General features: G+C 46.7%; 1 protein-coding gene across 13 annotated transcripts in view; it reads right to left on the bottom strand.

Annotated features, from left to right (window-relative positions):
- Positions 1-1,472: 1,472 nt before the first annotated feature.
- TRIP12 (thyroid hormone receptor interactor 12) overlaps positions 1,473-26,707 on the bottom strand; it is a 154,454-nt gene continuing 129,219 nt past the window's right edge. For all 13 annotated transcript variants that reach the window (XM_038763049.1, XM_038763299.1, XM_038763442.1 and 10 more), the window contains 13 exons: positions 26,297-26,424; positions 25,115-25,266; positions 24,144-24,286; positions 22,167-22,323; positions 18,154-18,252; positions 14,982-15,096; positions 12,650-12,804; positions 12,042-12,206; positions 10,678-10,842; positions 6,558-6,671; positions 5,372-5,466; positions 4,817-4,920; positions 1,473-3,334 (listed from right to left, as the gene is read on the bottom strand). In XM_038763049.1, coding sequence (XP_038618977.1) covers positions 3,138-3,334; positions 4,817-4,920; positions 5,372-5,466; positions 6,558-6,671; positions 10,678-10,842; positions 12,042-12,206; positions 12,650-12,804; positions 14,982-15,096; positions 18,154-18,252; positions 22,167-22,323; positions 24,144-24,286; positions 25,115-25,266; positions 26,297-26,424 — 1,789 coding nt within the window. In that variant the 3' untranslated portion in view covers positions 1,473-3,137. The remainder of the gene's footprint in view (positions 3,335-4,816; positions 4,921-5,371; positions 5,467-6,557; positions 6,672-10,677; positions 10,843-12,041; positions 12,207-12,649; positions 12,805-14,981; positions 15,097-18,153; positions 18,253-22,166; positions 22,324-24,143; positions 24,287-25,114; positions 25,267-26,296; positions 26,425-26,707) is intronic.

Below are 26,707 nucleotides of genomic sequence, written 5' to 3'. Positions count from 1 at the left end.
TACCTCGCCAGAGAACAGCCCAAAGAAACATTCCTTGCCTGGTCGATGATGGTTCCCCCGCGCCTCCTGGAAGATTCAGGTCCCAAGGCCCTCCCTCCCGCCACAGTTTATGGGCAGGCGGCTCCTGGAGGGATTATTTGCAGAGACGGGCCTCCAGGCAACCGTTCCGCCTTCGCGTCGGGCTGACGGGTGCTACGACGGCCGCCCCGGCGTCCGGGCCCCGCTCCTGCCCCGGGGCGTCAGACCCCACGGAAAGAAGGGAACGGTGCTCCGTGGATGGGCCCGGGGCATCCCCGGCAAGCTTTCAGACCCCGCACGCGGCATTCAAAACGGCGTCATTCCCCCAAACGAACCGTTGAACGCCAAGGGGAAGCTGAGGTGGCCGTCTCGGTAGTAGGTGAATTCGGAGAACCTGGAACGAGAGACGGCACCACCCCACGTGCCCACGGTGACTTTTAGCTCCACTGTCGTGCCCGAGTCCTTTTGTGCCCAAGCAGGCTCCCCACCAACCTGGGTTCTCTCCAAGTCTTCCTGGCCCAAGGGAGGAGAGACTGGGAAGCGGGGGGCAGGAGCCTCTTTCGGGGGGCCACATGAGCTATGTCAAGGCCTTAGATGTGGCCCTGAGTGGCCTCGGGAATGGGAGTGAGCCTGGGGTGACCAGACCGCGTACAAACCCCGAATTCCCGTTCATCGAAAGCCCCGGCAAGCACAGGGCATGCCTCAGTCCCGTTATTTGGAGACTTTCACCTCCAAAGGACCCGGCCGCGTGCCCGGGCGGTCGCGAGGGCCGGCTCCCTCTCCCAGGCTCAGGCCGCTCCGGGTCCGCGCCAGCCTGGACCCACGGGGAGAGGAATCCCGGGAACCGAAGAGCGTCGCTTGCCTTCTCTGGCCAGCCCTTCCCGGGCGGCCCCCGCCCCGCCACGGGCCCGGCGGGGCGATCAGGGGAAGGGGCGGGCCGGGGAGAAGACCGTGCCACTCCCTGTCGGATTTCCAAACTGAACCGTAAGCCACAGGTCCGAATTAGATACTCAAGTCAATGAATGCCAGATTCTGCTGGGAGACAACATGGGTGAAAAATACCAGTGCGGATATTTTAATATAAAACATTAGCTCTTTTTGTACACAAATCTGATTTTGAAAATATAGAACCTTAAAAAAAATAGGAGGAACAAAATGCTGTTTCCACACACCATAAACACAAAGTCCTTGTGCTCAACTCGAAAAAGATTATCAGAACAGTTTCCAACAAAATCAATCCAGGTTTTAACACCGCCTTTTTAGGTCTTGGCCTACGCTACCGATAAGAGTATGTACAAATGAAATTTTCTTCCGACTTTTCGAGAGTCCGCCAGACCCTCGGCAAGGATCTCACATTCTCCAGTCCATCGCGCGTCCCGCCGGCTCGCACGGCAGGTCCTGCTCGGCAGATCGCGCTCGGGCTCAGCCGATCACAAAGGACGCCCAGATAAGAGTTAAGGCCATTTTCATTTATTCTAAAACGACAAATTCAGCTCAGTGAAACAACCCTCTAGCTAGTTCTGTGGGGAGAGAGGAACCATCTACTCCAAGAAACAAAACAAAACCTTTGGAACATTCGACATGAAACGGAACAACTCTTTTGATTTCTCAAAGTGGAATAACCATCGTTTGGGATTTTTTCGGAGAGCTGAATGGTGGCAAGTTCTCGCGGGAGTGTTGACGGGAGACAATTTTGAACCCGAGGAGGGAAACGTTTTCCTTCCTCCGTCTCTCCGCAATTTTTCCTCAGTTGCAAGGTCTTTGAAAATCCGCCATTCTGCTGGCAAAGAAGTCGCGGGGCTTTAAAGGGCTTACTTTGCTTTGAGATAAATTTGCACAATTGGACTACTGCATACAGTACAAACTATGAACAAAAAGGTGAAGCAAACTTTTATTTATTTATATTCAGGTAAAAACATTGACCTGATGAAGTAAATTATTGCAGATTTGAGAAATCAGCACATAAAACAGTCGGACAGAGCATTGCTTACAGGTGCTTCATCTGGGTCAAAAGACAAAGGCAGAACTCTGTATCCCGGGGTCGGGGGGGGGGAAATGGGAAGGGGCAGGGGGAGCGGGGTGGGAAGGATGGGATGGGAAGAAAGGAAGGATGACAAAAGAAAATACGAACTTGAACCGGCGAAAAAGGGTTTTACTGAACAGGGGACGGAACTGTTAGCATCGATTCAACGCTTCGGCCGGGGAATACGCTATCCCAGCCAGCGAGTGAATAAGTTATCCCGGCCGGCCGGCACGGAGGCTGAGTTTTCAACTCCACAAAAGAAAGGATTTCTTTCTTTAGTACCTCGGGGGCCGGGGCGAGCGCTGTCAGACGGACACCCTGGTGGGAAGGGTCCCGGTGTGTCACGTGGGAGAGGCTGTAGCCAGGAGATCCTCAACTACACTAAACCTAAGCTCTAAGAAAGATCCTACCTCGTTACAAAGGCTGAATTATATGGACAATATAGTTCAATTCGGTACAGTTTAAATTAGATCTTAATTGGGAAGGAAACACGGAGCAATGGCTGCCCATGCCAACAACGAAAGGTAAAAAAAAAAAAATAACAACTGAGAGAGGGGACACAAAAAGGAACCGTGTGAATTGCACATCAGACAGTACGTCAGGGGAGGAATTTCGAGCTAGCCTAGAAACCGGATCCGCCAAATACACGGTACTTTCCGTTTCTGTACTTGGGTACAAAAGTTGTCTTTGGAGGAAATAAAACTGCAGACTTAGCTAGATGGATACACACAGCCCAGTATTAAACTGCACAGCGACATTTATTGTTCCAGCTTGGAAAAACATCCCTTTTTTTTTTTTTAAATTTCACACAGCAAAGCAAGTTAAAAACTTCACTTGTCAAATAAATGATAATTTAAACAAGAACTTGCTAAAGAAACCTTGTCACAACAACATTTTAGGGCCTGATCACTTTAAGTCCAGGGGGCCATTAAATGAACACCAACCAAGTGTCTCTTAGAATCTGCAAGCCGTTTTCTACAACAAGAAGGCGTAACACGTTTCCTTGACTCGGGTGATACATTTAGAAAAGAAATCATGATTTTTTTTTTTTTTTTCTCTTTTGCTGTAACAGGCAGACATTGCGCTTTCATGGTGATCAGGAAAGGTGGAAAGATTGCTGCCCCTCTCTCGCAGCTATTAACAGTTTTTCCCGCATTATCTCAATGCTTGAATAGTCCGGCAACTTGAGATAGTTCACACAAGTCATTACGGAGGGTAAGAAGTCATCGGGATTTTCTGTCGACTCAAAAGTCTTGCGGACAATTGTCAGAGGAGGGTTCAAACTTCGGAAGCCTGGGGGAGAAAATGGAGAGAACCCGGGGCGGTTTAGCTTAGGCTGAGCTGGGACAAACAAATGAGCGAAGGGGCGACGAAGTAGGCGAATGAGCTAAGGGGTGAAAAAAAATTTTTACAGTATTTGTTAAGCTCTTTTACTCGGCGTCAAACACCGTCCTAAGCGCTGGGGTAGACGTACAAGTGAATCAGGTTGGACACGGTCTTTGTCCAGCAAGGGGCTCACAGTCTATTTCTGCTATTAAAATGGGATCTGGGACTGTGGTCAGTGCGCCAAACCACGCTGGCCACCCCCGGGCCTCTCCTCACACTTTAAAGGGAGAGACGGGCGACGTCCGACATGGGTTTTCGAGGGCTCGGGTTAATCCTTTCAGGAAAGATTTCTATTTCCTTAGATTCTGGAGATTTTGCCAATGGGGTGCAGTTTCACAGTGATCGTGACTCTAAGCCGAGGGAGTTGGGGTGGTTACACCGAGCTTCCCTTTGTTGAGCTCTCCTGTTCGGTTAGTGTTGATTTCTTTCCCCCAGCGAAATTCCCAAAAAGGCAGAAATGAGATGTTCTGAAATGACCATCTTTTAGATGGCCCCCCTTTTAGACTCCCCCCCCCCCCACCCCCTTTTAGACTGTGAGCCCACTGTTGGGTAGGGACTGTCTCTATATGTTGCCAATTTGTACTTCCCAAGCGCTTAGTACAGTGCTCTGCACATAGTAAGCGCTCAATAAATATGATTGATGATGATGATGATGATGACCAGGAGCGGAGACTCTACTGGGAAAGCCCACAAAAGTGTAACTGTGCCCTTGGCCAGTCCCACTGAATGCAGAACCACAACCCACACTGAGCCATCTGATTTAAAAAATAAAAATAAAAAGAGCTGTGAGGGTGTGTGTGGAGGCCCACTCTAAGTCTCGTTTTCCATGTTCTGGACAGTCGACAAGTACACACTTTTAGACTGTGAGCTGCTGTTGGGTAGGGATTGTCTCTATATGTTGCCAACTTGTACTTCCCAAGGGCTTAGTACAGTGCTTTGCACACAGTAAGCGCTCAATAAATACGATCGATTGATTGATTGATTGATTAAAAGCAATTGGCCCCCATTCTATGCATCTGTCTGCAGACACACATACATACAAGGGAATCTAGAGGAGCAGGTGCTCAACTTCCTTGCTCTACCGTTCAGGTTACTGATCATTTCTTTGCCCCGGTCTCAACCCTGAGCTGGATTTCAGAGAGAAATCCGGAATGGCTGGCCGCGCCCAGCACCTAAGACTAAAACAACCAATTCGAGTAAGGCTTCGCACTCATCCGAAAACCTGCCTTCCGGGGGCCGAGGGAAAGGGGAGAGGGCGGCTGGAGCCGAGCCCAGCCACTCGGACAGCGTGCCCGGGGGCCGCTGCGTTGGCCAAGCAGGGCAAGTCGGGAAGGGTCAGCAAGCACCGCCCGGACCTGTTCGCTTTCTCCCAGCCTTGCCTCAACTCACCTCCTACGGGTAATCTTGGGCTCCCAGTCACAAACTGCAGAAATAATCTTTGCTGTTCATTATCAAAACTGCTGAGGATCTCGAACAGGTACTTCACAGCGCGACTGGGAAAACAAAGAAGGAAGAGATCCGGCAGAAACACATTGGTTATTTGAAGACCCACAGTCCTGGTCTCCATCTTTCTACGTGGTGACCCGGCTCTGCGTGGACGTTGCCGCCCCCGGGCCTTCCACGGGGAGGTCTTGGTGGCAGCCCGAGGTCACGGCTGAGATGTTACCGGTTCCAGGGCCCAGCTCCCCCAAATACACGCACGCTGGCCACCAGCACCCCAGGGAGTGAGGCGGGGGAGCTCGGCACCACTTCCAGATCTGGTCCCGGGGGTAGAGGAAGGCTGGGTGGGCCGTTTGAGAGTAAAGGGGAGCCCCTCCCTCCTCGGTAGAAGACGCGAGAAACGTGGGGGTGTCTCCAGAGACACTGCATCTATGGCTCGGGACAAGACCGCCCGGTGTGCCGGACTCCCCCCCACCCCTCAGACCCAATCCCCCCTGGGCTCACCTGTCGTGTGTGTAGCCGTGGTCCGGCCTGCAGCACTCCATCAAGGTTTTCGCATCCCACGTGTCCGTTTTACTGCCACACAAGAGTTGGTCCAGCTAGAGAGCCAGATATGCAGGACAATCAACAATAAGACAGTGGCCTGGCTCACCTCCAGAACAAAACTAGCTTGAATGGTCTCTCCCGGCACTGCTTTTGTCTTCAGCTGCCCAGAACCGCCAACTCCAAGGTCTGAGCCCAAAGTCAAGAGGGGCAGTATAATAGGGAGCAGAACATAGGGTCAGGGAAGGGAGTCAGACGGCTGCACGAAGTGGGCTGCAGAGACATGGGCAGTGCATGGCTCTAACACTGCTATTTGCACTGCTCACAATTTTCTCATGAGGCCAAAGGGTTTCTCCTTGCTCCCCAGTCTTTGCCCTCGACCCCCACCCAGAGTGATTTAAACGAGAGTGGCTTCCTACAGAGAAGAGGTTCTGCAGCCCAGTTCCTTCTAGTCTTGCGTACTCCACCAGTATGGGCCGAGGTACCAGCCAGTCCCTTAGAGAGAGAAAGAGTAGGGCTTTCCCTTTTAAATGCCCTCAGATATGGTCAACCTGTCAACCTCAATTGGATATTTCAAACTAAAGGATGCTGCTGCCATCCAAGTTGCTCCGTGGTGGTATGGGGAAGTAGCACCATGACCACCAACCAGGGCAGGTGCTTCACTTTTCCATGGCTTTTTCCACCAGGGCGAGTCCATGGGTGAAAACCCATATCATCCCTGCCAAAGCAGCCTGCCTTCTGAGTCTTTTGGGGAAGGGGAGGAAGGTTGGGTGGGTGGGGGCGGGGGTTGGAAGAATTTGGAGCATACAATGTATCAGAGTGAATGTCCCTCTTCCAACCCCTTTGCCCCCACACTAAGCAATTGCTCTTCCTCTCCAGGCCAATACGGGGGTCTCCAGGTAAAGTAGGTCCCCCCCTCTTTTTCCTGCCATATTTCCCTAGCAGCAGGAGGTACCAGGAGATGGCTGGGCAGGATCTGGGCCCATGTCCACACTCCAGCTCCCTCCTAGCATGTGGACTGCTTCTTAGGGAGCCACATGGCAATTCCCCCAGGCCTCGTGAGACAGGCCAGGGTGCCAACAGGTGCAAACGCAACCGAACGGGAGGCTCAGAAAAGTACCACCCCCTTCCGGGAACGACTCTTTACCTCCTCTGGGTAGAAGTACTGAAGGTGACTGAGAGGGAAGACTGATTCAAATCCATCTCTGAATGAATCAAACTGCCTGGCGACCCCTTCGTTCAGTGCCCAGAATATAACCAGCTGAAAGAAAGGACACAGGTTAGCAAACAATGGAAACCAAGACGGCGTGACTCGTTCTGCACCACTTGAGGGTCATCAGTGAATAATCCCACAGAACACAAAGTGGAGCATTTGATTTTAGAGATCACTAAGACTAAATCCTATTTTGAAGAACAAGTCGAGCAGAGGGTAACATCTTTACCCGGCAGGACACTGGGTAGTTGGGGATGTGGCTAGCACGAACTTACCGGAGCATCTTTCCTGCTTTTCTCTCTTCACCCGGTTACTTGGCCAATTCAACATCCGTCCTATGACCACAATTGGGTCCTCCGCCGTGACATTTATTGATTGATGACGGTACAGAATCATGGCTTGGGACTTCACACAAAGTTATAAATCACAAGGTACGGAAGTGGGAAGTCCCTCCACTCCAACAGGAGTTTGGTTTTGTCCAAGCCCAGCCCTGGCCAGCACACAGGCTGTATCTGAAAACCCCATATGTAAATCCCTTCTCCCTTGCTGCCTAGATATAGATTGGTATCTAGATAGATATATATTGATATAGAAAGATAAGTGTATATATATATCTCGGCAGCAAGGGAGAAGGGGCCAGCAGTAGGGGCAGCCAGGGTGTGGAGAAGTGGGGAGTCAAAGGGAGAAAGGAGGCAGGGGAAGAAGGAAGAGAAGGGGAAGAAGATGAGTGGGATGAACTCCACGGCTTCTGTTGCCCCTTAAGAGTTAATACGAAGATGGGAGCTGCAGGCCCAGGCCCCCTGTAGAAGTTGCGGTTAGGTAGCGTTGTGGGAAATGTCACTGAAGTGCTTCAGGTTGCCATTTTTGAAAATTCTTAAGAGGGCGGTCACAATCTCTGAGGCCTGATATGAGATCCAAGGTAATCAGGTTGTCCCATGTGGGGCTCACAGTCTTCATCTCCATTTTACAGATGAGGTCACTGAGGCACACAGAAGTGAAGCGACTTACCCAAGGTCACACAGCGGACAAGCGGCAGAGCCGGAATTAGAACCCACGACCTCTGACTCCCAAGCCCGGGCTCCTTCCACTAAGCCACACTCTAAGGCTCTTTTTCCTCTCCCGCTCCCCATCCCCCCGGCCCTACCTCCTTCCCCTCCCCACAGCACCTGTATATATGTTTGTACAGATTTATTACTCTATTCATTTTAGTTGTACATATTTGCTATTCTATTTATTTTGTCAGTGATGTGCATCTAGCTTTACTTCTATTTATTTTCTGATGACTTGACACTTGACCATGTGTTTTGTTTTGTCGTCTGTCTCCCCCTTCTAGACTGTGAGCCCGTTGTCGGGTACGAACCGTCTCTATATGTGCCCGACTTGTACTTCCCAAGCGCTTAGTACAGTGCTCTGCACACAGTAAGTGCTCAATGAATACGATTCAATAAATACGATGGAATGAATTAATTAATTAATCTAGCTTTACTTCTATTTATTCTGATGACTTGACACCTGACCACGTGTTTTGTTTTGTCGTCTGTCTCCCCCTTCTAGACTGTGAGCCCGTTGTCGGGTAGGAACCGTCTCTATATGTGCCCGACTTGTACTTCCCAAGTGCTTAGTACAGTGCTCTGCACACAGTAAGCGTTCAATAAATACGACTGAATGAATGAATATATGCTTACAGCAAAGGAAACACACTCAGCTGGTCGTACACACACTGATTAACATCATGTAACAGAACAATCTATCAAGTTTCCTAGAGGAACAGAACATGATTAGGAAGCAACCACCATGGCTTTGGGAAGAAAAAACCCATGATGTGGCAGTTTGAGCTCTGGAGGAACCAGCAGGAACCAGAGACAACAGGGAAACCAAAGAAGGTCTTTACATGGCTTAGTGGAAAGAGCACAGGCTTGGGAGTCAGAGGACGTGAGTTCTAATCCCGGCTCCACTGCTTGTCTGCTGTGTGACCTTGGGCAAGTCACTTTGCTTCTCTGTTCTTCAGTCACCTCACCTGTAAAGTGGGGGTTAAGGCTGTGAGCCCCATGTGCGACAACCTGATTACCTTGTATCTTCCCGAGTGCTGAGAACAGTGCTTGGCACATAGTAAGTGCTTAACAAATGCCATAATTATTAATTATTATTATCACGGCAGGGGGGGAGCACTGGAGTCCATCACCTATGACCTCCTCGCTGCCAAGGTGGAAATGCCTGGCCATGACCAGATGGACTGTTTGTGGGAGGCTACTGGTCACAACCACAGGACGGCCCACCAATGGCTCCATGCCAGTCAGGGGTTGTCGGGGAGAGAAATGTGGCAAGTGACGTCCTCCCCCAGGAATCAGTAGAGAGATCAGATCCATTTAACAGCCTTAATGATCAACTGAAAGGGGAATCCAGACTTGTAGGGGACACTACATTGCTGGGCTCGCCAACACTTTGGAAGACAGGAAAAGATTTCAGAATGACTTCGACCAACTAGAACAATGATCCTGTAGAAATGGGATGGAATCCAGGAAGGGCAGACACAAGCTACTGCCCTAAGAGATGAAAAACCAACCAGGTGAGCCCAGGATGAGATAAACGCAACTGGACATTAGAGTAAAGGGAAGGCACTGGGGTCATAATGGACCACAAACTGAAAGAGCCGGCAAACTCAGTTATTAAGAATGACACGCAAGTGCTGATTCATATTAATTCTTTATATTTCGCTTTTGTCGTCAATACCTTGCTCATGCCCTACCTCTTGCCTGGAACCCTCTTTCTTATTACATCTGACAGAACTGCAATCTTCAAAACCTCTGCTACGATGACATCTCCTCCAGGAAGCCTCCCCTGAATGTCCCCAACCCATGTTCCCCACCCTACTGCACGACCCTATATGACACTGAGTCTGAACCCCCTGAGCACTTCACTTAGGTAAGCCACTGACCACAGCACTATTACTATCTTTACACTACCTGTAAATCTGTCTCTGCAGCTATACTGCAAGCTGTTTGAGTGGAGGGACTGGGTCTACTTTATCATATTATGCTCTCACAACCACTTAGTACAGTGCTCTGTGCACAGTAAGTGTTCAATAAAGACCACTGATTGAATATGTCCAATTTTCAACTTTAAACACGTAGAGAAACTGGACAACAAAAATGATGCATAAATAGAAAATGGGTTCAGTGAGGAAGTGCCCAGCCTGGCAAAGCCTAGGGGAGTGACTAAAAGCCCCATTCCTATCAAAAGACTATTCTAAAGAAAATACTGTCAAGCCATTTCCCATATCCACTCAGGACCAAGCAAGAGGAAACGGTCTTAGATTGCAGCACGTGAGACTCTGGTTTGGACATAAGGAAGACCTGACTAACAGAGAGGGCAATAGACCCTGGAACGGATTAAGGGGTTCAGGAACTTTTTGAGAGGAAGAATATACACTGCCTGTCCGAGAATGGGTAAATGATGCATCCGTCCAGAGTCAGGGGGGTGGGCCGGGTAGCTTCTTGACCTTCCTCAAGTTCTTTTGTGATCTGAACGGAAACTGATGGCCCTTAATCCAAGATTCGAAAGCTGTCTCCCAATTAAAGGAGGCTTAATATTTGTTAAGGTCGACGGACTGAGGCCTGACAAATGCAACTCCCATTAAGCTACTCCAAAGGGGAGAAAAACAGCATTAATTATAATAATTGTTGCTTTTCCAAAGTGTTTACAATGAATGGGCCAAGCACTGAACTAAGAGCAGGGGTAGATCGAGTTAATCAGGTCAGTCACGGGCCCTGTTCCACACGGGGTTCACAGTGTAAGTAGGAGAGAGAAAAGTATTAAATCCCCATTTTACAGATGAGGGAACTGAGGCACAGAGAAGTGAAGAGATTTACCCAAGGTCACACAGGAGGCAAGTGGCAGGGCCAGGATTAGAACCCAGGTCCTTTGACTCGCAGGCCTGTGCTCTTTCCATTGGGCCACCTTGCTTCCACAAAAGAAAGGAAGGAACCACCCCCAACATCTGAAAACCCCAACTCCTCCCTTCTGGCACCCCTCTCCAACCCCTGATGTCACTTACCCTCAGATACTCCTCTAAATTGTGGATGGTGACAGCTGTATCTTTCCCCCCTTTCTTTAATTCTATGTTGGGAAAACCTGGAAGGGTGAAGTCCAGTCCTAGGTCTTCCACTGAACAGCCATTCATACTCAGGGTCTCCAATGCACACTGCAGACTCTCTTTGGTCTTGAAAACAAAAAAACAAGACGACAAAATGGTCACCCAGGCACACTCCATCAATCCAATTACTTTGCATTCTAAAACGGGTTTTACATTCTGATGGAAGAAAAAATTTTTCAAATGTCTGGGAATAAAAGGAAACAACCCTTCCACCCCCACCATACACAAACACACACACACACGGATAAACGATAAAACAATTATTCTCATATGTTTCCCTGGTGAGTTGGATATATGTTGAACTTTTCCACGAAATCATACCATACTGCAGGCCCTAAACTTCCCTGAAATCCTTTGCTGACCTGTGTATTGCTGTTTCCCAAGAACTGAGTCAGGGAGTTGAAAAAACCCTAATAGGTAGAAGTGAAGGAAGGGCAAGCCAGTATTTTAACAATACCCAACTCAACAATGGACCACTGGATAATACTGCATGACTCCTTCCTTCATCCTGCCCCTTTATTCTCCCCCTAAGTTCTTGTTTAAAAGGGCTAGCAAATTCACTTTTCTTCTGCAACATGTGATCAAAAAGCAAATAAAAGAAAAAAAATTGACTTGCCCAAGGCCACACAGCAGACAAGTGGAAGAGCTGGGATTAGAGCCCACAGCCTACCGACTCCCAAGCCCGTGCTCTATCCACTAGACCACACTACTTTTCTGAACTTTTCACTTTAGACTGCCAGTCGGTTGCCAGGTTGCTCTGGCAATACTGTCATCTCCAGTCTCCAGCTCTTTGCTCCCTCAATGCTGGTGACCAGTGTGAACTCTCCCACCTTGCCTTTCCCAATTTTTCTGAACACTAAGATGAAAGCCACCAACATTGTTCTATTGTCCCTCTCACCTCCCCAACCACCGAATCATTCCATTTCAAATAAGAGTTGTGCTAGGCATGCTTACGATCACAGTGAATGTCCCAAGGGACCCTCATTTCTACCCAAAGCTGTTCCTTGAAGTAAAAAGCTAAGAACTTGTGTATCCATGTAATTTTTTCACTTTTGATTTCTCTTCCAGATCCAGGCTATTATACCATAATTTGAGAATGGCAACATCCTCGCAGGCTACAGGAATATGACAGAGAACTAGATATATCTAACTTGAATAGTCCACAGTGATAAACATAGCATTATGCAAGTTTATTTTAGATTTTTGTTTTTAAAAGAGTAGTTTTCAAAGAACAAACATTTATTTTTCTCATTTTATACACTTACCTGTGATTTATCCTGTTCAAGTCTTTTTTTCTGTCTGACAATATCTTCAAGATGATATACTGATCTGGCTACAACTGGATCAATATTAAACAAATCATGCGACGTGAGAGAAGTTTCTTGTCGTAACATCCATTTGTAAAAAGGCAAACCTAGAGGAAGATCCACCTGGAAAGAAGGAAACAGGATTTCTATCATTTAACTCAATTTTAGGAATTAGGGCTATTTTCCTTTGCGTTCAAGAAACGTGAAGGACTTTCTTGTACTGTAAAATGGCCAAACACTACAGTAGTCTAAAAAATAAGTAAGACTCTCTGTCCTGGGTAAGACGTCTTTTACAGTTTGGCTCCTCGAGAGAATCCCGAAAGAACCGAGATAAGAACTTTTCTTCAAAAAACTCTCGGCCTTTGAACTATTTTCTTCATTAAAGAAATCCATGGAAACCTCCTTGCAACATTTTTGGACCATTAAGTCAGGCAACGAGTTACCTCCAAGGCGAAGGTTTCAAATCCAGTTCAAATCAAGGCTAACAGCTCCCTAAAAGGAAATGCTGAAGGGTCCAGGACATGAACTGAGGTTCCATGATTGAATTCAGAAAGTTTCAGACTCACCAATCTGAAATCCATGATAGCCTTGGCCATTAACTTTCCCAGAAAGCGGAACTTCATCTTAACTTTAGCAATATGAGCTGGCTTGGCTGTTCTGCCAAAGGGAAGCGCAAAAAGGCCTTGGAGGTTTTGAATATACTTGGTCCCTTCTTGGCTTCCTGTAAAATACACAGAGATCACAAAATTAGTGACATTTCCAAAAAGGAATAGCCAAATAACATGAATCACTTCCCTAGTCGTTAGACAGACAAGGCAGATTTTTTAGAAAAATCAATATTCATCTCTTTGAAACAATTTGTAGATACACTTTGACTATTTCTCTCTCCTCCCCTTCAACACTCTCTGTGTCTACAACTATTATAAATCTTAAATGGGTAATGTATTATCTTGACTCTTTCCCTTTTATCTTAAGATAAAAATTCTTCATTTATATTAAAAAGGAATTAATCAATAGCATTAAGACAGTCTGAAAGAGAGGACAACTGAAAGCTTAAGTTAAACTGTTTAAAGTGATGACTTTTTATTGTATTTGTAAAATGCTTACTATGTGCTTTAAATACAAGATAATCCGTACGAGATCATCAGAATACAAGATGATCTGTTGTAAACACAAGATAATCAAATCAGACAAAGGCCCTGTCCCACATGGGGCTCAGAGTCCAAGTAGGAGGGAAAACAAGTATTAAATCCCCCATTTTACAAATGAAGAAATTGAGGCACAGAGAAATTAAGTGACTTGCCCAAAGTCGCAAAGCAGGCAAGTGGCAGAGTTGGGACTAAAACCCAGGCCCTTTGACTCTCAGGTCTGGGCTCTTTCCCCTAAGCCACGCTGCTTCTCAACTTGACATGTCAGTTTCCTTCAGTCTCAATCTTTTCTTTGTTCCTCATCTTTTCACCCAAGCTCCAATACTGGACAGAATATTCTCATCCATCTTTCTTGAATTCAGTTCTCAGACATTACTGTGCGCACCTGTTCTGCTCTTCTTAGACTGGTGGCCACATATGTGCAATTTCCTTTTCCTCGGGAGATGCATGTCATTTCTACTTTGACCCCCATAACCCCATTAATCTGTACACTTCATTCTGGAAGCAACATCCCTTTCCTGTCCATTACTTTCCACTGCCCAAACTAGCTTCACTACCCCTCTGAGGCAAACTATAATACCGTCATCATAAAAGTAAGCCTGTTGTGGGCAGGGACTGTCTCTATTGCTGAACTGTACTTTGCAGGAGCTTGGTACAGTGCTCTGCACACAGTAAACGCTCAATAAATATGAGTGAATGAATGAATGGGTTCTAGCTCTACTGTACCGGTTTCACTTCCAAAACGTGGGAAGTCTAGATCTGATTCTCATCCCAAATTAAGTCCAGGGAAAACCATTCCATGCTAATGGACCATATGGGCAATTTAATAATATGCCAGACAGCAGTCCTCTTTGGACTGTCTCGCACAGAGTCAATGATTTGACCCAATTTTCTGCTAAACTAAGCTTTGAGAGTGCAAGCTCTAGACTGTAAGCTTGTTGTGGGCAGGGAAGGCGTTTACCAACTCTGTTTTGCTGTACTCTCCCAAGCCCTGCAACTCCTTTCCCCTTACAAACACACCCAAGCCCCTACGTCGGAACCTCCCCTAGTTGCTCTTCCCTTCCTGGCTCCAAACTGACAACGCCCTACCAGTCCAGGATAAAGAGAAAGTGGTGTGACCTTCCTCCGAGGCCAGAACGTAAGGCTCGACCAGAGCTGAGTTGCTCTAGTGGCCACGATTTCCCCACCTTCTGGAGACAAATGCAGTATTTTCTCTTAGATGGGGTGGGCAGACAGCAGGTCTCAGAAGGGTTCCCAGTGGAAAGCACTGGGGTTGCTCTGGAAAGGACAGAAGGGACCAGCGAGGGGGAAAGAGAAAAATGACCCTTCCTGAACCCCACAGTCCCTAGGCCTTGGGAGGGAGCAATCTTTCAGTCTCCCTGAAGACATAGGAGAATTTCAGAACCTCACTCTTTAGCAAGCTTTCTGCCTTTGGACCTTGATTTTCATTTCCAAACCACCCATATACCATCAGAGCTTGTTTCTGATCTTTGGCCCAATCAATTCCCTGAACATCATCATCAACATCAACATCAATCATATTTATTGAGCACTTACTGTGTGCAGAGCACTGTACTAAGCGCTTGGGAAGTACAAGTTGGTAACATATAGAGACAGTCCCTACCCAGCAGTGGGCTCACAGTCTAAAAGGTGGGCTCACTCTCGCTAAAGCAAGGACTGCCTTAGGTTGGCTCTGGTGATTCTGAGGTGTCACCTCTGTAGCACATGAATTCTTCCAAACCTATTTTACCTTTTGGATTGGTTAAGGTTACTTCTTCACCTCTCCAGAGGCCCAGGTCAGCCCTCTGTAGTTCCTGAGATACAAGTGCATAAAACTCCAATGTCGGGCCAAGTCCCGTGCCAACCTAGTGAAAGGGAAACAGATGTCATGTGAGGCTTTATTTGTGGTTTCCCTGTTCCATGAAGACTTTCTCCAACGCTGACCAGTTCAGGGGCCTGATCGTACCCCCTTCTCCATGGGCGATTTTTCTGAAGACACCGTACACTGCAGCTAAAGCTTGATCACTGATCTCTGGGTGATCTGCCTGCCCCGGCTACTGGATTAGAGTACTCCATCCATTTCACTCTCTCAGGCTTTGCTCTGGTTGTCAAACGGGGCTGCCTGCACTAACTTCTATTCTGCAGAGGCACGGAGACGATAGCCAGAGGCTCATCCCGATCCTCAGAAGGAAACGGCTCTGGCTGGCACTCTGACATGGCAGCTGAGGCCAACTGGCTGCCTGAGGCTTCTATGATCTGTTAAGCTCCCTTCTAATCAGCGAGGAAGGAGCGAGGACCTCCCTGCCTCCTGTTCCTGGAAAGATTCAGTTGGAATAAGACCACCAGCACGTAGTCGGCCAGATTCATTGGCCAACAGGAGCCTAAAAGAAGCATCCAACTGGGCTTGTAAGTTTGAAATTCTCTTTTTTTTTTTGGTAAATGGTATTTGTGAAGCACTTACTAAGTTTCAAACAGTGTTCTACGCACTAGGGTAGACACAACTGAATTAGGTCAGACACAGTCCCTGTCCCGCAAAGGGCTCACAGTCTAAGCAGAAGGGAAAACAGGAGAACTGAGGCATGAAGAAGTGAAGTGACTTGCCCAAGGTCACATATCAGACAAGTGGCAGAGCTGGGATTGGAACTCAGGTCCTCTAACTCCCAGGTCTGTGCTCTACCCACTAGACCACACTGCTTCTTTTTTAACTGGCTTAGCAGCTCCTCCTGAGAGGTCCCCCTTAGTGTTTCTGCCCAGTACAAAACATTTCACAGACACACAAAAAAAAAGTCTAAGCTTGAAACGAAGTGAAACTAAAAAACTGGGAGAAGTCCAGGCTGAAAGAAATGCCAGAATGCTATGTAGTATAGCTTTTTAAATGCATGTGATGGTCACATTCACTGACCCCAAATCCTTTATGGAATTGAGGAAACAGGGATGACCTTCACTCTTCCATAGCTTTTACAAGACAATGGTCTCGATCAATCATGTTTATTGAGTGCTTACTGTGTGCTGAGCAATGGACTAAGTGCTTGGGAATGTATATATAACAGAGGTGGAAGACATATTCCCTGCCCAGAATGAGCTTAGAGTCTACAGGAGGAGACAGATATTAATATATATGAATTGCAGATATAAGTGCTGTGGAGTTGGGTGGGGTAGGGGAGAGTGACTAAAGGGAGCAACTCAGGGTGAAACAGCCCTCTAGACTTTAAGCTCGTTGTGGGCAATGTGGAGGCACAATGGTCAAGGCCCTGTCTTTGCCCCCCTCCACCAATCTTCCCCTCTGCCCTACGCCTGCTTGACCACTCCAGAACAGTTTGATGGTGGCTGGTTATTTGATTGGCTCAAATAACTTGATGCCTTGGTTGACTTAAACCGAGTAGCCAAGATCTAGAACAGAGCAGGTCCAGGGCTGGGCGAAAATGTCCTTGGGACTCACTGCTTTCTATCCTAAAGTATTTTTCTTGTACTCTTCTGATCATTATGAGTGCTGTACCAATGGTATATAAAGAAACTCTGTATTGCTAGAAGTTGAGCTGGCCTTGACTAGCAGGGGAATCTCTGCCGCTAGACCTCCTCTTCCTACTAGTTCTGGAAGAAGCGCTAATAGTAATAAACTTGAATCTGACACCTTTTTTTAAACATGACACAGAGTTCGTGAACTTTTTCTTCCACAGCAGGGTGTGTATCTACCAACCCTGGTATACTGTACTCTCCAAAGAGCTCTGCACACAGTAAGTACTCAATAAATGCAATCGATTTCCACGAGTGGGTGTGTGTGTGTCTGTCTGAAAAGGTGAATGTGAAATCCCAGGTCCAATCCTACTGCACGCAAAGACCACCCTAAGTTATGTTAAAGTTTGCTTGAACACTGCACTACGAAACAAGTTAAATCTATCTCTTGATTACCTTAAAGTACTTTTACACTAAAGCCCAAAAATCTTATAGGAGCCTTTGGCTACTTCCCTTCAGTTCACATCCTGGCAGTCAGAAACTGCTCCCCTGACCTCACAGGTCTGCTGCTGTTACTGTTTCTGTCCCTAAAGTCTCCCGCTCCCAATCCCTCAGAACATCCAGCAAAACCCTCAGCTCCTCACCAACCCTTAATTTTTCTAATCTCATCACCATTTTCCTTGTCCCAGAATCCCAGAACCTTGGTGTCACTGATCATAATAATAACGATAATAATGTTGGTATTTGTTAAACATCTACTATATGCCATTTGTTCTAAGCACTGGTGTAATGATGGCATTTGTTAAAACCTTATTATGTGCAAAACACTATTCTAAGTGCTGTGAGGGGGTACAAGGTAATCAGGTTGTCCCACATGGGGCTCACAGTCTTCATCCCCATTTTACAGATAAGGTAACTGAGGCACAGAGACGTGAAGTGACTTGCCCAAAGTCACGCAGATGACAAGTGGCAGAGCCGGGATTAGAACCTTTGACATCTGACTCCCAAACTCAGGCTCTTTCTACTGAGCCACGCTGATCATACTGATTGAACGTTTACAGTGTGCAGAGCAATCAATCAATGGTATCTAAGCGCTTACTATATGCAGAACACTGTATTAAGCACTTGGGAGAGTACAATACAGGGGAATTAGTGGACAGATTCCCTGCCTACAGGGAGTTTCCAGATGAGAGGGAGAGACAGACATTTAAGTTACTTACAGACAGTGCTGGTGGGCTGGAAGAGGGGTGACTATTAAAAGTCCTTAGGGGGTACAGAGCCAAGTGCACAGCCAACACAGAAGGGAGGGGTTGGTCTGTAGCCTAGCGTGCCTCCCGCCCCCCAATCCATTCCTCCCTCACCCAACCACTCAGGCTACTGTAGGAATTCCAGAAATGATCCCAGATGCTTTACAAAGACAAGTTAAGCCAGCCCCCAGCGATGAATTTAGAGTCACATCCATGACTTACTTCGTTCTCATACTGGATTTCTAGCATGGCTCTGGAGCTGCCCAGGTCCTGCATCACAGACTCCGCCTGTTTCAGCAGCTCTTCTCGGTTCACAGTGCGCTTCGGAGAAACGGAAATTTATAGGTCATAAAAGCAATAGTCTATTGAGCGTTCCACCCGGGATATAGGAATCTCTTGGCCTTCCAGAAATAATGGGAATTTTACATTCATCAGTGGTATTTATTGAGCACTTCTTTTGTGCAGAGAATTGCATTAAGCACTTGGGAGAAAAGGACAGAGTAAACAGAAACAGTCCCTGCTCTCAAGTTGCTTCTAGTCTAGCGAGGGAGATCTGACGCTAAAATAAACTCCAGATAAAGGAAGTGACGAAGTACAAGGATGTATGCACTCAAGGAGTCAGGGTGGAGTGAGTATCAAAGTTCTTAGGGGGTATGCACAGGTGACACAGTAGGGAGGGAAAATAGGGTTGCGGGTGAAAGATTAATCATAGAAGATCCTCCCCAGCCAGAGGAGAATTTCACATTTTAGAATTGGTTTGTGTCTGAAAAACATTAGGCATGGAATAATCCAGAATACAAAAGTAACGGGAGAATGTTTGGTTTTATGCTTTCATTTGTACTGGATAGGAAAATGATTCCATCTGACAGATAATGATAATCGTACTGTCTGTAATAATAATTGTGGCATTTGTGGAGCGCTTACTATTCTTCTAATGGTATTTGTTAAGCATTGACTATGTGCCAGGCACCAAACTGAGCACTGGGGCAGGGAGAAGGTAATCAGGTTAGACACAGTCCTTGTCCCACATGGGGCTCACAGTTTTAATCCCCATTTTACAGATGAGGTAATTGAGGCACAAGAGTGAAATGCCCTGCCAAGGCCAAACAGCAGACAGATGGCATAACCGGGACTAGAACTCAGGACCTTAGGACTTCCAGACCTGTGCTCTAGCCACTAGGCCATGCTGCTTCTCAAGCACTGTCCCTAAGCGCCGGTCTGGATATGAGATAACCAAATCAGATACAGTCCCTGCCCAACACCGGGCTCGCAGCCTAAGTGGGAGGGAGAACAGGTACTGAATCCCCATTTTATCGATGAGGAAACTGAGGTGCAGAGAAGTTAACCGCCTTAACCAAGGTCACCCAGCAGGCAAGTGGCAGAGTTGGGATTATAACCCAGGTCTCCTGACTCCCAAACCCGGGCTCTTTCCACAAGGCCACGCTGCTTCCCTACAGTGGCGCTGACCTCTGCTTTCCCTGCTGCGGTTGTTGGGAGAGATGAATAAACGGTGCCAACTGGAGGCAAGAGCCGTGTCACTGAAGAGGACCAGAACCCCAGCTCCCATTCATTCATTCATTCAATCGTATTTATTGAGTGCTTACTGTGTGCAGAGCACTGGACTAAGGACTTGGAAAGTACAATTCAGCAACAGAGACAATCCCTACCCAACAACGGGCTCACAGTCCAAAAGAGGGGGAGACAGACATCAAAACAAGTGAACAGGCAATGTGAATAAATAGAATTACAGATATACACATCATTACAACAAAACAACCATAAACCAAGGGGATAAGAAGAAAAACAGTAAGACTCCAGACGCTTCTCTCTGAGTATAAGGTATGACCATAACTTTAGAATCAGGCACATAGGCTGAGAGAGGAGGCACCAAAACAGGGACAAGATGCTTTAGATTATCTTTAAACCCCTACGCTCCTGGGCACAAGGTTCTGGATAGGTGATGCATCATCATCAATCGTATTTATTGAGCGCTTACTGTGTGCAGAGCACTGTACTAAGCGCTTGGGAAGTACAAGTGGCAACATATAGAGACAGTCCCTACCCAGCAGTGGGCTCACAGTCTAAAACATGCATGCCATGCCCTTCCCTTTTGGGATTCTATTTAGTCTTCGCCCACCTATTCAGGTCGGGCGGCTACGCGTCACCTCCAGCCTCTGCTGTCCGATTGATTCCAGTTTTAAAAATGGTCATGGAAATGCCGTGGAGAGGGCTGGAAACAGCATGGAGGACAGCAGGTGGGCAGGAGGGGAATAAATGAGAGAGATAGTAGCCTAATACAAATAAGCCAAAGCTGCAGGGGACTCATGGGTTGTACCCAAACCAAAAATAATATAATCTACAGGCAAGAAGGGAGGAAGCTAGAGGGTAAAAAACCAAAACTAAAGTTATGCACAAACTTTGGGACAAATCCACTAGGCACTCATTTACAGATGCAGAGGTCAATGACAGACATACCAAGAAACATCTATTTCTGAAACTACGTCCCACCCAAACTCCTGAACTCTGATGATTTTTAGTGCTACAGTGACCTATTTTCTTTTCAGGCTAACAAGGGCTTGGGGAAGTCATTGCTTCTTGCTTGAGGTTTGGGCCTGTGGATTTTTGTTCCTGAGATTGCAGCTGATTGCAGGGTTCCCAGCCGGTCCAGAGCTGTTCTGAGTGCAACGCTTGGCTGCACTCTGGAGACTACCTTGAGACCCCCACAGTGGCAGGCATCGCAGAGTTTGGGCTAGAAAACCATGAGACCAAGCTTGCCAGAGGCAAACCTGCTGAAATCACATTGGTGCCAAGGCAGAACTTTGCCGGGGAATTTTGGGGCATGGAGACACACTCAATCTCCATGGCAGGATACTCCTCCCCCTCCTATCCCCTAACTGTTTGGGTTCTTCAAGGGTCAGTCGTTGGTCCCCTTCTGTTCTCCACCTATAATCACTCCCTGGGTGAAGTCATTCGCTCCCACGGCTTCAACTAGCATCTCTATGCGGATGACACCCGAATCTAAATCTCCTCCTCTGTTCTTTCTCCCTCCAGGCTCACATCTCCTCCTGCCATCATGACATCTCCACTTGGATGTCCTCCCGTCACTTAAAACTCAACATGTCCAAGACTGAGCTCCTTATCTTCCCTCCCAAACCCTATCCACTTCCTGACTTCCCAGTCACTGGGGACGGCACTACCATCCTTCCCGTCTCACAAGCCCACAACCTTGGTGTCAGCCTCGACTCTGCTCTCTGATTCACCCCACACATCCAATCCATCACCAAAACCTGCCGGTCTCACCTCCACAACATCGCCAAGATCCGCTCTTTCCTCTCCATCCAAACCGCTACCTTGTTGGAACAACTCTCTCATCCTATTCCTACTAGATTACTGCATCAGCCTTCTCTCTGACCTCCCAACCTCCTGCCTCTCCCTGCTTCAGTCTATACTTCATTTTGCTGCCCAGATTATCTTTTTACAGGAATGTTCTGGGCAGTCACCCCCCTCCTCAAAAATCACCACTGGTTGCCTGTCAACCTCTGTATCAAGCAAGAACTCCTCACTATTGGCTTCCAAGTTCTCCATCCCCTTGCCCCCTCCTACCTCACCTCTCTTCTCTACTTCTATAGCCCAGCCCACATACACAGCTCCTCTGGTGCTAACCTCCTCATTGTGCCTCATTCTCGCCTGTCCCGCCATCAACCCCTGGCCCATGTCCTACTTTTGGCCTGGAATGCCCTCCCTCCTCAAATCTGCCAAACAATCAAACTTCCCCCCTTCAAAGCCCTACTGAAGGCTCACCTCCTCCAGAAGGCCTTCCCAGACTAAGCCCCCTTTTCCTCAGTTCCCCCTCCCCACCCATCGCCCCAATTTGCTCCCTTTGCTCTACTCCCCCTCCCCGCCCCAAAGCACTTGTGTATATATATATGTACATATCTATAATTCTATTTATATTAATTCCTGTTTCCTTGTTTTGATGTGTGCATAACTCTAATTCTATTTATATTGATACTATCGATGTCTGTTTGCTTATTTTGATGTCTGTCTCCCCCCATCTAGACTGTGAGCCTGTTGTGGTCAGGGATTGCCTCTCTTTGTTGCTGAACTGTACTTTCCAAGAGTTTAGTTCAGTGCCTGCACACAGTAAGTGCTCAATAAATTCGACTGAATGAATGAAACACACTGGGAAATCCCAATGAACTAGTCAACAAAATAATCTTTCCGCAAACACTTACTTTTTTCCTGTCTAGTCGGGGGGCAACTCTGCTGTCTTGAGAGTCAGACTGATTGATTTCTGGGTTGGTGTCGAGGAGTCTTTGCATGGCTCGGTCTCGATCAAATGCGGTTACATAAAAAAGCATTTGCCGGGTATCAAATGGAAAGAAAAATGGGCTGGAAGGGCAAAACACAGTCAACATGTTATAACATTTAGCTTGGATTTAGAGACAGTTCAACCACCGAAGCCAGGATCGTGCTTCTTGAGTTCCTAGGAGGAAAGGCACTTGAACTTGCACGCCAAGTAGACAATCTGCTCCAATGAACCCTTTAGCAGCAGGGCAGAACACTACTGCACCAGACAGTTTCAGAGCACTTCACATCCCATGACTCTAAGTCACGTAAGGTTTGAAGGGGACGTTCATGAAACCGCTCAAGAAGTCAAATGGGGTGTCTGGGCTCAGCCAAAGTCTTGCTGGCGTGTAAATGGTGAAAAGTAAGATGTTTCCGAAGTCCCACCATGAGACTCGGTGCTATTTATCTGCCAACTTCCCAAAGGGTTGTCTGGTCTTTCGGATTCAGTAATCTATCCAAAATGGTTGTGGGCACTGAATGTTCGGCACATCTGCTATGCTCACAGGGCTAAGTAGCCCACATGGGCAACCCACCACCTACTGTAAAAGTTACTCCCCACCAGCATGAGGCTGAAAAACCACCTAGTGCCCATAATCCTGGCCTTCAGGAGAGCTGGCAAAGCAAACAGAAAAACTGCCAAAATTATTGGAAAAACCCACACTCCATAATGCTAACCACCCAAGTTGAGGGGTAAAAGCACATCAGAGGGAGAAAACACGTTTTGAGAGGGGGGAAAAGAAAAAAGATGCCTCTCCGCTCCAAAAAGAAATACATTTAAAACCTAAGTGTGTACACTGGCAATGGAGTGTGGCATTAATGATAGTGATATTTACTGTGATTACTATGTGCCAAGCACTCTGCTAGGCACTGGGGAAGACACAGATAATCATATCTATCATATCATAGGGGAAGCAGCGTGGCTCAGTGGAAAGAGCCCGGGCTTTGGAGTCAGAGGTCATGGGTTCGAATCCCGGCTCTGCCACATGTCTGCTGTGTGACCTTGGGCAAGTCACTTAACTTCTCTGAGCCTCAATTACCTCATCTGTAAAATGGGGATTAAGACTGTGAGCCCCACATGGGACAACCTCATCACCTTGTATCCCCCCCCAGCGCTTAGAACAGTGCTTTGCACATAGTAAGCGCTTAACAAATACCATCATTATTATTATCATATTGTATGGCTCACAGTGTAAAGGAGAAGGAGATGCCTGACCCCCAATTTTTACAGATGAGAAAACTGAGTCAGAGAAGTGACTTGCCCAAGGTTACACAAAGGCAAATGGCAGAGCTGGGATTTGAACTGAGGTTTCCTGACTCCCAGACTATAAAAATAATAACGGTAATAATTATGGTATTTATTAAGTGCTTACTATGCCCAAACACTGTACTAAGTGCTGAGGTAGACAAAATTAATTAAGTCACATGGCATCTGTCCCACTTGGGGTTCAGAGACCAGCGGACAGGGAGAACAGATATTGAATCCCCATTTAACAGATGAGGAAACTGAGGCAATGAGATGTTAAGTAACTCGTTCAAGGTCTTACACAAACCAGGCAAGTGGTGGATCCAGGATTAGAACCCTGGTCCCGTGACTCCAGGCCCGTATTCTTTTCACACGCTCTTTCCATTAGGCCACGCTGTTTCTCGAAATAATATGCATATCCAATTTTACTGCAGTTAAAACTGTGTAAGGACAGCATATTCTAACAAATATTCAAGATCATTAGAGCAAATCCTAATTATCAACCGCTGCACATATAACACGACAAGCACCAAAAGGAAACGAGTGAATATTAAACTCGGGTGTATACTTATGGATTCTCCGCTTCCAACAGGGCTTTAGAAAGTAAACAATTACATACCATGTTTTTCCAAGTTCAGTGAGCCAGGTTGGTATGTTTCCTGTCATAATTACCAAAGGATCCTGAAGTTGCCTGTTGGCTTTTGCTGTCAGTTTACTGTTGTTAAATTCACCAGTTGGAATAATCTCCTTGCACATTGCATTCTGGGAAATGATTAGACGGAAAAAGTTATCCATAGTCAAGAAAATCTGTGAAAACTGTCACTATACTTTCTTAACCACAACAAAAAAAATCCCTGAAGAACTTGCATTTGTTGCTTGGCCCCACAGTGAACCACTTACGGCCCAAGTGATTACCACCGACATTTGGCCACTGCGTACCTATACTTCAGGACTGCCATTTCACTGATTTGGAGGAGCAGCCTCTCCACATCCCCTAATGTCATAAGCGACGGAAAGATCTTTGCAAATTAACGTGGGCAAACATTGACTGACTGCACTAGCTCTCTACGGACCAGGAAGCCATCAAGGATTTTCCTAAACAAATTTTCACTTAACAAAGCAAACAAGAGTCAGCACTTTAGCTCTATCTGTCAGCACGTTGGAGGAAAAGATGGAGAAATATTTAGTTTTCAGACTGTATATCCAAATGAATATTTTCATTGTAATAAATTCATGTCCACCAGTACTCACTCCAGTTAAAAAGAGCAGGACATCTTAAGAGAGCGCAAAGCAGAGATGGAAATTAGATGAGAATGCAGCCCAGGTAGGGAGGGGTAGCAGGAGACAGAGGGAGGGCAGAGAGTATCTTGCCACTTTGGTATGTGGTGAATGAGAAATCCCCAGTCCAAATGTACTGCATCCAAAGACCACCCCCATGTTGTGATAGGTGGCTTGAACAATCAATAAATCAATCGTATTTATTGAGCGCTTACTGTGTGCAGAGCACTGTACTAAGCACTGCACTATGAGACAAGTAAATTTCTTGATTACCTCCAAGTACATTTTACATCAATAGGCAATGGTACTCACATCATACAGGTAATACCAATATCGACTAATGGCATGTAACACTCGTAAAAGGAGGATCACATCTAAAGAAGGGTCTTCGAAGGTTATATTTTCAGGAGGTGACGATATGAGGTAAACTTCTAGTGGATTCAAAACTGATGGACAAACTCCATCTAAAGGGTGAACAATCAAAGGCGGTAGATTATGAAAAATAGCATTACAACTATTAATTCACTGCAGTCTTCACTTCTGGGAAAATTTCCACAATTTAACTCTTGGTTACCTGGAAGAGATCAGGAGCCATCTAGATAACATCCACCCAATCCCCATACCTCATTTTAGCCAACATACTAGATCAATCGATGGTATTTACTGAACACTGTACTAAGCACTTGGGAGAGTACAATATAATAGAATTGGTAGGCACGTTCCCTACCCACAACGAGACAGCCAATTATAAAAAAGTGCTGGCTTCCAGAGAGACAAACTATTATTAAAACAAGTCTGAATCGGAGTCGCCACCTTCTCTCGACAAAAGCTAGGGTAATGAGGAGTCTGGGAAGTGACTGTGGGAGGCTACCCAATCCCCATTTTTCTGGGTTCTTTACATTAGCAACATTCTCAGTCTTGACTTGTTTGGATATTCAAAAATTCAGCCTCCTCCCAACTCGGCCAGAGCTGTTAACAATTAATACAAGGATGGATTATTGTTTCCCTTCCTCTCCTGCTCCCCTTTGAACTGCTCATCAGCATTACCAATGGCCACCAGGCAGGCAGCAGGAGGGGAGACAAAAGCCAGGATAATCAATGAACTGGAGAACCCGCCCCTGAATAACCGAGAATGGCTTAATCTGGCTGAACAGTTTGTTCTCAAATTCAAATAAGAGCTAGACATAATCGCACGACTCCCAGACACTGCAGATTGAAACCACATGCAGGAGATATTTAATTCCCAGAACCAGATTATTGAAAAGAAAAATATCTAAAATTGGATTCCCTTGCGTATCTTAACTAGAGAAAAAGGGTTTCATAGTTTTGCATTCACCAGCACAATAACAGATCTGGGTTATATGTAAAATTTGCTAAGAATAAAAATTTTTAGATTCGGAACACGGTTCCACACTAATATGTTCATCAGCTACACTTTAAAAAAAAAAAATCTGCTCTCTCTCACAAAGGAAGCATATCATTTATCCCCCTTACCGTGCCACAGCTCATCGTGCTTTTTTGCATTTCTAGGAGAAGTTTTGGTTGGAGCAGTTTGAGCCCTCCCTCTTTTCCCACCTCCACAGTCCTTACTGCCGTCTTCATCCTCCCTCACAGGTTTGTACCTAAAACAAAAAGGACAGAGAAGGACCTCCTTAGGAAGGGTAGGTGCTCATATGCCGGTCATCAGGATTGTCTCAAATCTACCCTGAAGCAGCGTGTTGCTTACCCCAGTGGCATAGGTGCAAGGGCAAACCTTATACTCGTTTCTGGAAAAATCCCAAAGCCCTCCAAATTTCCTAATGGCAGACATTTGCACGGCTCCTTTCCGACGCTATCCCGATGGAGAACTGAGGGACAACTTTGGGAACAAACTGAAGCCGTTAGGCTCCGTTGGTGCAGGGGTGA

Source organism: Tachyglossus aculeatus, chromosome 1, assembly GCF_015852505.1.
Source record: "Tachyglossus aculeatus isolate mTacAcu1 chromosome 1, mTacAcu1.pri, whole genome shotgun sequence".
Classification (NCBI taxonomy): domain Eukaryota; kingdom Metazoa; phylum Chordata; class Mammalia; order Monotremata; family Tachyglossidae; genus Tachyglossus; species Tachyglossus aculeatus.
Note: the sequence above shows the minus strand (reverse complement) of the source record. Positions and strands in the feature narration are given on the sequence as shown.